The following is a 14399-nucleotide window of genomic DNA, read 5'->3' as shown; positions in this document are numbered from 1 at the left end:
TATTCTACTAAAATGTTATCGTTACTGCTGTGTCTTCTATATTTTTACATACCAACTATAAGCAGATACGTTTTTGTAAATATTTAGAGGGTATTTTGAGAATAATATATTTTTTTTTACCAGATGAGTTACGAGCAGGTAGAACAGAGGTTACGTCAACTTATAAATGACGCTTTGACAGACGACGAGCCGTTTAGCGGAGATGATGATAGTGAAATTGATTTAGAATTAGTCAGTAACCATGAGTTAATTTTGTGGATCTGTGTTTTTATTCTGTAAAATTACATGACACTTAAACAATACGTAATCTAATATTGATTAAAAAGATATGGATTTCTATAATACGCTGCATTATTTGGGTGGGTCTGTGGGACCCCAACTTACCACTTTTGTTACATTTTCCCACCTCACCTCAAATAACTTCCCTCAAAAACTTGCTTCAACAAAAAATAAAAATCACACCAAATATACAAAACAAGCCAAGATCCCTATAAACAAAATCATGTTTACATCTGCTTCACCAACATCCATGTTTAAATGCCAACATAAATGATATTCACCATCACTTACTAGACTTGACCTTCTTGTCTTGAGAGAAACTTGACCACACCTTCTATTGAGAGAAACATTTCAACTATATCAACTACAGTCCACCTTCACTTTCCAAATGCACAGTTCCTTTCATCCTAAGCTGGCACCTGCACCTTTATGAGATCTGATATTATTTGATACAGAATTTAAAATCCTCTTCTTTTGACCTTTTTCAGCTTAAGGTTTCCTTGCTCCATTTAGTAGCATTTATCCGCTGTATTTGCTGCTCTCCAGATTCTGAAAACATCCCTGACCTCTTCACCTTTCTCTCCCACAATTGAGCTATCCAAATAGTGAAGGCATCTTCATAGGGACCTCAGTGTCACAACTATAGATGGCTTCCCTTCTTTAACACCACTGACCAAGCTGAATGAGATGCAAAAGTATTTACTGTAAGCAGTGACCTAATGAAAATTGTACATCTACCATCCTAAATTCTGGATAACCTTTTCTACTCTTTCAGTACCCTTGATCTTATTTTTAACTACTTTTCTTTATCCATATATACTGCTGAAGTTTCCTCTCCTCTCAGTAACTCTGATCACAATTTTGTACAAGTTTTCTCTCACTCAGAATACCCTCCATCAAGTTACTCACAACCTCTGCTTCTTTAGCAGTACAAAGATGCCAACAAGTGGGACATCCTCTACTACTTCTACTCTTCCTTTCTGTGGTCAGACTACTGCCTCTGCTCTGCTGATCCATCTCTGAACAAGTCACAGAAATTATCCTGACCAGTATGAAGGCCTTTATGCCATTGAGGATTGTACAGAAAATTTCAATCTTGGTTCAATAGAGGATGTACCAAAACATTGGAAGGAAAATACTCAGCTTACCACAGGTGACTTGCATTGAGAGCACCAGCCGTGTACCCACCCTGTATTGAATCACACAATAAATGCAAAACAACCATCAAATCCAAATCTAACATTGTAAAGGCCAACTGCAAACATTTCACTTCCTGCAAATAGTGGCCATGCCTTCTGGTCCTTTGCAAAAGGCCAAATTGCCTCCTAACCTACTATGTGGATTTTTGGCAAGAAGACATCAGAAGAATACTAAAAAGCTTAGACAAAAAGTCTTTTAGTCCTGATAGCATCTCTCCAGTTGTACTCAAATGTTGTTCTCTAGATCTAGCACATATTCAACCTCTTCCAAAAAAAAAAAAGGGTGGTAAAAGTCTGCCATAAAACTGCTGTTCTATTGCTGTCACCTCGGTCTTCTCTACTACCTAGAATCTCGCTTGTCAATCAATGATCACCAGTGTGAATTCTGCCAATCTAGATCCCCAAGTAATGTCTAAGCTTCTATCACCCATGACTGGACATATTATGGAAACATTTGGATATGTGCTGTTGTCGCTCTTGACATTTCCAGAGCATTTGATTGCATGTGACTTTGAAACCTCAGTAAGTAACTTGCGATCTTTTTCAAACTGGGCAGAAACTTTCTCTCTCTGGTCATTCACTTTTTCGAGCTTCGCCACCAATGCAGGAGTTCCTTAGGACTGTTCTATCACCTATCCCTCCTTTCTCGTATACTTAAATAGCCTACATGCAATCACCACTAATGCTGTCCACAGCTTTTCTGATTATAGTGCACTTCATTCATCTTGCTCATTTGACAAGCCGTGCAATGCTCAGACATCTCAAGCTTCACGATCATCTGTAGCCTATGCCTTAAACACTTTCAGTAGGGCAGGGATAACCTGGTCACTTTCATTTGTCACCAAAATACAGCTTTGTGTTTTTCTTCACAAAAGTGATCTCTGCTCTCATCTACTCTTACCCTCAATAATACACACAAATCACTAGGCTGGATGAGATCTAGATCTCCAGTCCCTCTTGTCATAAACGCATGTCACTAGCTACCTCAGCATCTGAAAAACAGAACATTAACTTTGTATACAAATCCCAAATCGGCTCATCCTTAGAATACTATTTACTGTTAGTTGGCACTCATAAAACCTCTCAAAATTCTTGATGCTGTCGAGAGTCAAATGATTCTTCTGCTGATAGATGACTCTCCTTTCCTCTTTGATGTGATTTACTTCAGCTTCTATTTCACAGATGCAGTGTTTCAGCTCTGTCTTTTCTACAGGTGCTGCTATGGGCATTGCTCGTTACTAAAATAGCAACCATCATTTCTCCATTTTCTGTTCAATCACAGCAGCTGGCCAACATCAGCTGATCCTCTATTAAAAAAAACTCTTGGTCCATTATTACAAAACTTTTCTCATATTTCTCAGTTTGGGCATGGACATAATTTTATGAACCATATCAAGGTTTGCATACACACACATCTGGGACCTTTACTTCAAATTTTCCTCTATATCTAATATAGAAGATAAATATCAGGAAGGCACAAAGTATTCTGGAGGCTACTGAAAATAAAAAAAAAAAAAAAACCTTAGGAATGAAAGGAAGAGTATTGTAGAAGGGATCAGATGATAGCTAGTGACATGATGTGTTTGTGACAAGAGGGACTGGAAGAAGATGCCAATCCAAAGAGAGATCTTATCCTGCTTTTGTGATACTACTATTCAGTGTTCAGATATCAGTTTGAAAATAAGAAACAGACTTTATATCTACTAAAATTTTATGTTAAGTATTATCTTTTACTTTGTCTACTTCTTAATGATCACTAGTCAAAATTTGCATTGGACCGTTCAAAATAGTTTAGATGTTATTTAATACTTTTAATATAATTTTAAATTGATTAATTAACATAATTTTATTTTTTTCATTTTTTACATATATAGATGTCATTTAGATGTAGAAAGTTGGCACTTAGTCATTATTTATTGAAGCCTGTTCAACGTATTCCTCAGTATAGGCTATTATTACAAGAATATCTGCATCATCTTTCTTCAGACTCTCCTGACTATACTGATACACAAACTGCCCTTCAGATTGTAAGTGAAGTTGCTGATCATGCAAATGAAACTATGAGGCAAGGGGTAAATATTGAAATTTTTATTTTATTTTATTTTATTTAAGAAGACTAAAATTATATACATCCGTGCCCCAACTTATGAACATTATGCATTCATGGAAATGTGTTTGTAAGTTGAATTTTTTCTTTTCATAAGATATATTGTTACATTTTTTAAAGCATTCATGAAATATAAAGATAATAAAAATGAATAATTCCAACATAATTTACCTCACCCCTTTCTTGACTGCACACAAAAAATTAATTAGATTAATTAAATGTTTTGGTTTTCCTTCATAAAAAGAGATGAAGTACAGTATATGTAATAACTGTTAATACATGACCAACAATCAAGTTGCTGTTTTCAAATTTCTTATGTTCAACTTAGTTTCTGTTGAAATCAGTCAAATGTTTTGCCACATACTGTACTCTTACAATCTGTTTGTCTGTACTCTTCACTATGTCTGTTTGTTTTTCATATTTCAAGGGAAACAAAAAAAGAACAGAACAGTATATTTACATTAGTATATGTAAATATACTAATGTAACTATTATATTTCTCATTATCCTTGAAATATGCACATGCTGCTAACAGCAACTGAATATTGTTCAGTATGGCATAGAAAGAAAAAGGAATTGCCAGACTAAACATTTCCATTGTGCATTGTAAAATATTGGTGAACTTCAAGCAGCTTAAAATCTTTGTAAGTTTAGGGTTCTGTGTTCATAATTGGGAGTCACAATTGATTAGTTTGTGCAGTGTTGATAAGTTGAGGGTTCCCCTGTAACTATAAATGTTGTCAGCATTTCACCAGGTTATTTAAGTTCCTCTAAGCTGGTAGTGCCATAAATTCATGCATTGCTCTTTTTTCCCCCTAATATTTATGATTACAGGCTAGGCAAACAGTAAATTATACTCAGTAATTTCCAGTATATTATTCTAGTAATTTATTCTCAGTAAATTACTGGGTATATTTCCATATACTCAGTAATTTCCAGTTTATCCAAACAGATTGGCATAATGCAAGAGCAGCTTAACTTATCCCCCCCCCCTTCTCACATTTTTTAGAACAACATATTATATGTAACATACATTTATTTATCAAAAGGTTAGCAGTTCTAATATCCCAGAGTACTAAGTGTTTAAACTATCAATAACGGATGCAAGAAAGAAAGAAAGAGAAGAACTTATCGTAACTGAGATTGGTTGGCTGATCTTCAAATATTATAATTGAATGCCTTTGACAGACTTAAGTGTCTAATGACCAGCATTACGTTTATTTATTTATTTATTATTAGTATTTTTCAATACACATTGACATATGCATATAAGAACAATACTGATATAGCATGCTAAATTACAATTAATTATAATAAGTTAATCTGTTTTTTATGTTGCTCCCACCCACAAAAGGTTGTCTAAAACGTATTGTACATTTGTATCATGAGTGAGCTAAGGTGGTTTTTTTAATAATTTTCTATATTTTTTTATTGAATTTTAAAAAGACTAGGAACACTTCTCTGAAGACCAAACACAGAAATTTTTCAAACCATTACAAGCCTCCAATAAATTGGCTATTTAATATCTGCATTTATCTAACATATATAGAAAATAAATATCAGGAAGGTGGCAAAATATTCTGGAGGCTATTGAAAAAACAAAAAGCTTAGAAATGAAAGGAAGATGGTAAAGATGACATGAAAACTAAACATAAAGATATTCTAGGTGTCTGGAGAAATTGCTTTGAAAAATTGTGAAATGAAACAAGAAGCTATAAAACAGTGGTAGCAAATATTAAAGAGGAATGTAGTCAGGAGTATATATATCAATACCAGAGGTATTAAAAGCCATCAAAAATCTCAAATGTGAAAAAGGAGAAATTATTATTATCACTACCTGGAGAGAATTAAGGACCTCATCAATGGTAACTATACATTATTCACACAAGCAGTCATACCTCCTCTTAAACTCATTCATACCGTATGCATTCACTTCTGCAACAGGAAAATTGTTCCACTCACTCACTGCTCTGTAAAAGAAAAATCTAGCTCTCGCCCTCTTTCTTAACTGTGCACACGCTTGAGCTTAACTTCCACAGATGCCCCCCCCCCCCCCATTGTCCTCTTCTGTATAACAAAAAAATTTCATCAGTCAATAACTATAACACCTTTTCAGAAGTTTATAGATCTCTGTCATATCATCCCTTTCTCCTGTTTATAAGTGTTTGCAGTCCACATGCTCTCTATCTGTCCATACAATCTGCATTCCATAATCTCAATAACATCTTTGTTATTTGCACAGCTTTTTTTTTATCCTTTCTGAATCGAGACCAAATCTGTGCATAGTAGTAGAGGTGTAAGAATAAAAAAGTTCTTTTGCCATGTGAAGAGGTGCCTAGCCTCATCAGTTTTTCATAGCATAATCCCACTGATGTAATATGCCATTGGAAATCTCATCATACCAAGTGTATAACGCTACATTTACTAATATTTAACTGATAGCCATTATCTGCCCACATTTCCAGCCTACTCAAATCATTCTGTAAGTACTGGATACACTGGACAACATGCAATTTGCCTTTGAAATGAAAATAGTGATTCTTTACTAATTTGATGTGCTGAACACTAAAATGACAATAAAATCTGTCAATTAGCTCTTGTTTAGGAGAGACTCAGTCTGCATTATGTACATAGGTATCATTTGGTAACACTATATTTCATTCTCCTGATTGCACCATATTGTGTCAGCCAATCATACACAACACCCCAGGAGCTGTTGCATCACATGTGATGCAATACAGTTGTATCATGACATTTCTGAACCTCTGAAAGAATTTTCCATAGATTTAAAGGACGATGAGGATGGAGGCAAACCGATGTTGGGTTTTCCTGAGTCTTTGGCATCTAGTGATGATCCATATGTCAGCCACCATGCATCATCTGCACCACACCTGCTCACACGAGAACTGATTTTGTTCCCGATCTGGAGCTGTCTATGGCCAAAGCAGAATTACTGGGATCAAGACTACTATAGTGGAATCTTCTCAAGGAAAATGTCCGAATATATACCACTTTCTGATACTTATTCAAGTCTATATTGGAAATGGTTTATTTTCCATTCCCATGTTCAATTTATTCAACAGCCTTTCATGTAGTATCCTTATCAAATGCCATAGCAAAGGCCAACCGTATCATAATATATCTATTCCTTTTATCCAGCTCAGCTGTAACATTATGATAAAATCTGAGCAAATTACTCAGATATGACTTCCCTTTAGAAACATCCTCAAAATATAGCTTGTTTGTCTGCCCATTACTCCAGACATACTGATAGGTCAGTAATCACACACATCAGTCTTTGCACCACCCTTGTGCAATGGGATTATCATTCATTCTTTCATTTCCTTTGGGATCTTTCCTGAGCTCCAGTTTCAGCTCTAGAACCTTGTCATGTACCTCTATCTCTTCATACAATATACTGGTAGCCTGTGCACTAGGTTACATACACCAGGTTGATAGATCTTGGTGAAGTGAGCACTCATTATTTGAAGTTCCACATCTGCTTCTAATACTAATGAACCATCTACATTCATTCAAGTTGTTCTTCCACAGTCATTCTTTCTTTTACTTGTGCCATAGTAATAAATCTTTTGGTCTACCTTTAGCTTGCTCAAGCCAATGTCTTCTTACATTCTGATTTAGCTTTCCATACAATACTCTTAACTTTTCTGGAATGGATTTTATATATTTGATAATTTTTCTCACAGTATTCTTTCTACCTCTACTTCTATGGATCGATCTCTTGCTTAATAGGATTGTGCATCTATTTCACTCCCACTCTACTTGTTCTTTTACGGCGGATACATTCAGCTACTGCCCTGTATTTGACCAGAAATACTCGGAAGTTTTACAGTAGTTGCATAGCATAATTTAAAAGGCTCTGTCAGAAGGTTGAATTCCATATCATTGGAGTAGAGAGCCCATAGTGCCTATCTAAAAAAAAAAAAAAAAAGGAAGTAAAACCATATGTGAGAATTACAGAGGGATATTCTTAGTGTTTCATGTAAGATTTATGCAAGTATACTTAAGAATAAGAGGCTAAATAAAATTGTGTAAAAGAAACTTGGAGAAGAATAAGCTGGAGTCAGTCCAAATAGAGATTGTCAAGATCAGATTTTCACTTTAAAGCAAATTGGGAAAGTGTATGAATATATAGTTCGACCACAGATGCGAGATTCCTCGACACTTCTGGGCATGGTAAGAAGAAGAATCAATTCTGATAATAGGGCAATCAAATCAGTTTTGTGGGATGAGTGTGCTTATTATTACACATCATAAAATTAGCTTTTCTTTTAAAAACATTCTAGTTTCTAAAGTGGTGACTATTTTGCTTGTATGACAGTTGGAAAATTTTATGTATAAAGCATGTGATTTCACTTGTTGGTGACAAATATGTACATCATCTTATTCCTTTCTCCCCTTCAATATGAATTGACTCTTCTTGGCACTGTGCTAGTTCTGGTTCTCTCAACTGTGGACAGACTATAACAAGGATTTGAAAAGCTCTGATAAGGCATATGGGCAATTTTCACATATGGAAGTGAAACCTGGATATTCAAGAAGAGAGTAAGGCAATAGATAATACCTTTGAAATGTGGTGCTATAGGAAAGCTCTGAAAATCCCATGGACAGAACATCTGACAAATACAGATGTCCTACAGAGAACGAGAACACAGAGATCTTTATTACAGGAAATGATCCAAAGAAAGATGAGATTGGCAGGACATGTACTTAGAGGTTCAGCAGGACAGAGGATACTAACAGTTTTAGAAGGAAAAATTATGGGAAAAGGATCAAGAGGCAAAAAAATGAAGGACATGGCTTGAAGATATAAGATCATGGACAGGATCACACGGCTATGCAGAAACAAAAAGGAAAGTCACCAACACAGAGAACTGGAAGGACATGGTGCTGCACCCTCTCATCGAGGAAGCTACATGAAGAAGAAGAATATCTGCATCGATGACATTATCAAGGAAAGTGAGAATACGGCCGAATATTAAAATTGGAGATTCTGAGCTCTTTATTATTATTATTCCACAGAAAATTCCATGCACTCCTAAGGCTTGGGTCTTCCACTCACTGTGGAAGACCCAACTATCAACACAATATATATTGATCTCTCCCTCTCTCTCCTTGAAATCTTTAACAGACAAAGCACTCCTATTTAACCCAGGCAACCCATTCCATTCCATTCATTTACCACACAACAAATGAAAAATATAGTCATCACACCCTTGTTAACCACAACTGACCTTTTGTTCTACCTCTTCTAGCCAAGTACTGAAACATTTCCTGTGCGCATCAAACCTATAAAAATAGCCTTTAAGTAAATGTTTCTATCATATCCCTCTTTTTTTTTTCCCCTATCAACTAACTTTTGCAATCCACAAATCCTCAATCTGTCTTCATAGGGAGCATTCCTTTATTCCTTCAAAATTGTACCATTAGCCACTTTGAAGGAGCAATTATTATTCTGTTGTTATTAAAACAACTTAAAAATTTCTTTTCAAGAGGAACTGGAATCAGTACAATCAGGCATCTCTTAATATTTTAGTCCTGAAAAGGACTGTTTTGATGATCATGAAAAGGAACACTTTTTATTTCATACTGTTCAAAATTGAGCAGTATGGGGAAAAAAATAATATGGACCAACCTGAAACAAAATGGTGAATGCACAGACACAAAGTTCCCAAAATAAAAAATTATGGGCAAGTCCTCTTAAAATTCCATAGAACAACCACCTCCTGATAGCGTTTCTTATCAGGAGGAGGTTTGGCACCAGCTATATATTGCTCTATTTTTCCCTCATTGAAATCTTGCTCATCCTTCAAAGTTTTTAGAAACTTCCATATTGTCAGATGAGAAGGACCAATTAATTCGCTGAACGCACAATGCCACCCTTCGCATGAGTTGTTTGACTTTGGTAACCCTTCCAGAGCAGTGTCATAACAATTTCATAAGCCATGGGCAAAGCTAGGTGGATGACAAAGTGATCGATGATCAGGTTTGCCAATCCAGGTGTCTTCTATGTAGTGCAGAACAGACAACTTCAGCAGGATAGTCATTATTTTCACATAACTCTTCAATAGCACGTACAACATTTGATGACACAAAAGCAATTGCCGATATCATGTGCATTTTTCTTGCAATTTCGGAATCAGTTTTGTATCGTTGTTGAAGGCCATTTGCTTGAATGTTGTGAAATATACACTGGGAAAAGTGAAAAAATCATGACTATTTGGAAATGCTTCACGGAATGCATTTATTGAAGCCACTTCAAAATCTTTCATGATTAAATTTGGCGACAAATTTGGTTCCAAATTTTTTAACGTTCATAACTCTACAGTATGTATCTTCATTTCTTCGAGGCATCAATGCATAGACAGCAGGAATCACATTATCATTTAAAATGCCATGAATTGTGTACAGTTGCTCAAAAAGAGGTGGAGTAGTTTTAAAAGTGCCATTTGCATACCATGTTGTCGATTGCAACAATAACTGTAGATTTCGTTTAGTAGAAAATATCAGCAATCTGTTGTGGCCATCATTGCTGTTATGCAAAAGGAACTCTTCATTTCCATAGGTGATTTTATATATAGGTGGAATAATTAAATTACTTAACGAATTTGGATTTGGTGGTACCTGTCCTGCTTGATTTAGAGTTCCTTGAATAGACTTCTTTACAGAGGCATCACTCGGCATTTGGCCGATGATGGCAGGAGATATTTTTGTGTATGCTTCCATGATAATTCAATGAGTCCCATTGTTAGTTGTACAGACTGGATCTTTAATCTCATTAAGTAGCTTCGCTGCTTCAACTCGTGCCATATTACCTGCATGATCATGTTGGTTAATTCGTTTGATAGTGTTGTCGCCAACTGTATGAATATATGCACATGGCAATACATTTTTTGAAACTGATCACATTTCCAAAAAATCTTTTCTTCATTTTCTTTGTCTTTTATAAATAAATGGCCATTATCACTCAATTTACGCTTAATCTTCTCGCTTAAAATAAATTCCAGAGGCTCCGTGCAATAATTGTAATTAATTTATAAATTGGTTCTTAAACTTCAAAGTTTTAATCACTTACCAAAAGAAAAAAATGTTGGGGATCGGACTTCTGAGAACACATGATATAAAACTGTTTAATTTAACATTTCCAGTGCAGAACTTCACTTTCAAATATCTAAGCAGGAATTTCACAGTAGCAGCTCCAATATCATAGTGAAACAGCAGCTTTTATACTCTGGGAACCAATGGTTATATTCAGCCAGGGCTCGCCGGGACCCAAACCCAGAACATTTTTCTGTTTTGTGACTTTTCTCCCTTTATAGTAATTAAGCCTAACACGAAACAGGTAGCAATGGCAGGTTATTAAGACGTGCATGTGATTGGTACAGTATTGATAAAAGCAAGCCGACAGTTGAGTTGAAATGCTAACTCTCTTCAACCGAATTCCATAATATGTGAAACTGCCTTGACAACATTCACTATATATATATATATTTCTTAGTTTTAACATGTTTACGAATTTTAACATGTTTGGTTGAATTTTATTGCTGTCTTGGGAACTCACACACATCTAATTAATAACGATAGTTTTTAGTTAGATACTGTGTTTGCCAGCGCAACATATGGTTTTGCTTGAGTCTAGACAACATAGTTTTTGTCCCAGTTGTGTCTAATTGCACTCTTTGTTGAGAAATATATTACACCTTATTCACTGATGTAATAAAAGTAATTGTTTTTCTTGTCTCTGCAATATAGTGGCTATCGGGGAGGATTTGTTGATTACCATGGGAGCAGTTACTGTTGCCCCAATGTGCACTTGTTTAAGTTTTTTTTTTTCGTGTGCAAGGTATATGCAAAACTTTTAATTTCTTTTTTCGAAAAGTAAAATCAGGGGTGGGAGTTATACGCGAGGGCAAGTTATATTTGAGTAAGTACGATATTTCAAAAAAAATTCTAATTATTGTTACTTCTACTGCTATTCGATTACTACAGCCTCTACATTGGAAGATCCAAATGCTTATCATGTTTGCGTACAGTCTGCTTTCCTCTATAAGGTTTGAAATCCCAAAGTTATCCACTTTTGCCCCATACTTTTCTCTCTTTTGGGGAATATACTGCTTACATTTCAATCTGCCTTTGAATGGCATAAGTCTTTCATTGATATTCACGTCGCTCTCTCAGGAATATAGCAGTCTAAATTTCTGATGAATTTTCATCAGAAAATCATAAATTTTGTTGAGAACTGGTCAAGGATGTGTTGCCTGATAATATTCCTCATTATTCTGAAAATGCAAATACATCACAATGAGACTGAATTGCTTTACAGTTATAATATCACGAAGCATTGACATGTTCAGAATCCATTCTATAGACCATACATGTAGAAATATTTTTCGTTAATGTTTTTTTCAAGATACCTTGCACAATCAAGAACTTTATAAATATAAGTGGCATGATATCTATTGGGATCCAAAGTGTACTGCGAGAATGCGGCCTGTACTCAACTTACTTATGGTGTTGACAAGCATAAAATAGAGTAAGTCTGTTCCACTATGTGAAGGAAAGAATATCATCATCTAGAAATAGATGGAAGAAGCCTAAAATTTTGCTGTGTCAAAATCTTCAATAGGGCTTACCTATGAATGGAAACTGTGGACAGGCTGGTATGCGTTTGGTGATGATCACCATCTTCCGCACAAAGCATGTCTAAACTACAGGCAAAATTGCTATCTTCACAGCTAGAAAAATTTTCCTCATCAACATCAGTAGAGTAAGAGCTACTTGAAAGGTGAAGGATCCAACTTTTCTGTTTTTCACCTCATACTTTGCTTTCTTTTGGGGAATGTACTGCTCATGTTTCAATCAGCTTTTGATTGGCATAAAGTGCAGCACAGCACTTATACATGAATTTTGTTTGTATGGGGATGAAAACTAGAAAAGTTCTGGAGATGCAGAAAAGTTGGATCCTTTGCCTTTGATGAGGGAAATTTTTCTAGTTACGAAGATAGTGATTTTGCATGTAATTTAGACGTCTTCATGCAAATGAAGGGTGAGGAGCCATCAAACATAAAATACAATTTTTAATTCTATTATGAACATTTTGAAAATAAAATTTCATTTTGATGCATGCATTAAAATGAAATACATGTTTCGAATGATAAACTGTAAGGAAACATCGCTACTTCAAAATTGCTGCATAATATTAAAATTAGCAGAAAATATGCACATAACAGTTTACATCATAATAGCTGTTCATTTCAATGTGTAGTGAGTGATTCCAGGAAACCAAGAACGTTGAAGTGCAAAGAACTACAGATTACGTTATAAATATTATACATTATGTGATATGATTCAAGATTTATGTATGATTATCTACAAGATAATATCGTTAAAGAGTGAACCTTCATGCAATCTGTGAACTAATTTTAACTAAGATTATGAATAAAAAAAAAATAAAGAAAACAATTTGTAACAGATGGAAGCTGTATTTATTTTAAGATTTGGGTTTTTATGAATTTATAAAATAATTTTTTGACAAAAATAATTATCTTGAATCAAGTTCTGGGAGAATTAAATGTATTGGCGACTAAGATAATTAGCAAAAAAAAATGATAGTGGCATTGTTCTCCAGAGTGATACAATCTTAAGTGAAGAAATATGAAAGGATCTCTTATTTGCACTGGCATTAAAAACTATAATCATACAATAAAACAAGTAGCAAAAATAAATGTAACTCGTAGGTAATATAATTTAGATTCCAGTTACTGAGCAAACAGCAAGCAACTGCATTTCTGGAAATAGGTAACAGACATAGCTATGCACGTGAGGTAATCTGGTTAAGTGTTCTCATCAGCATGAATGATTATTGCATCTTCTAATGGATATGACAGTCAAATGCACTTGATATTCATGTTTTTTTCAACAGGTGATCTGACTCATATCCAGGATTTGATGGATGTATATATACTTCCTGGAGTTGGGAGGTTAACCCTGTGGAGGTCATGGTCAAAAAAATTGCAACTTAGGTCGTGTGTATCCGAGAGATGCATTCATTGCTAATGTGTGCTGAAATGTGATTTCAGCGCATACTAGCAATGAATGCATAAAAGATAAAACTTAAAAAAAAAAGTACAAATATAATACATAATGGTTTATTTATTTTCAGTTACAATCTAGAAATTACTTAAAAAAAAAAATATAAAAAAAATACTATACTGACATCAAAGTTTGCGGTATCTTGCAGATACAGTCACACACCTCTACATAACACATGATAAAACAAACTGACTTCAGTTTTGTAGCGAATAACACTTTCAGCGAATTTTTTCTGTGATGATTTTTCCCACGATGAATTGTCAGTGAGCCCTTGTGAGCTACCCTGGCAACTTCGGCAGTATGCTCTCAAAACGTCTGCTCTCTACTATCCCCAGATCCCTTGCTTCATCAATTTCCTATGTGGTACACAGCTTATAATCTTTGTATCCCAAAATGCATAACTTTACGCTTTTCCACATTAATTTGACATCAATTATCTTCTGCCTATACTCTTAGCCCATTTAAATCATCCTACAAGCTCTCTATATCTTAATTAATTATTACCCAACTTCCCAACTTTACATCATTAGCAAATAACTGAATATCTCCTTTCAAATCATTTCCTGTATGATTTATGTACAAATTAAACAGCAGTGGTCCAAGCACAGAGCCCTGCGGCACATACTAGTCATCTGTTGTTTCCTGGATTCTGCTCCTCCATAATACATTTTGTTATCTGCCTATGAGCTATCCTTTTATCC

At 35.0% G+C, this 14399-nt stretch overlaps 1 protein-coding gene across 3 annotated transcripts in view; it reads left to right on the top strand.

The window, feature by feature from the left end:
• Positions 1–14399, top strand: part of LOC150108891 (uncharacterized) — a 461422-nt gene that overhangs the window by 256976 nt on the left and 190047 nt on the right. For all 3 annotated transcript variants that reach the window (XM_090410738.1, XM_090410720.1, XM_090410728.1), the window contains one exon: positions 3353–3550. In XM_090410738.1, the coding sequence (XP_090266864.1) occupies positions 3353–3550 (198 nt within the window). The remainder of the gene's footprint in view (positions 1–3352; positions 3551–14399) is intronic.

The sequence above is a fragment of the Typopeltis vanoorti genome, chromosome 2, assembly GCF_054136105.1.
Source record: "Typopeltis vanoorti isolate ZY-2024b chromosome 2, IOZ_Tvanoo_1.0, whole genome shotgun sequence".
In the NCBI taxonomy this organism is placed as follows: domain Eukaryota; kingdom Metazoa; phylum Arthropoda; class Arachnida; order Uropygi; family Thelyphonidae; genus Typopeltis; species Typopeltis vanoorti.
This window is presented reverse-complemented; position numbering and strand designations above follow the sequence as displayed.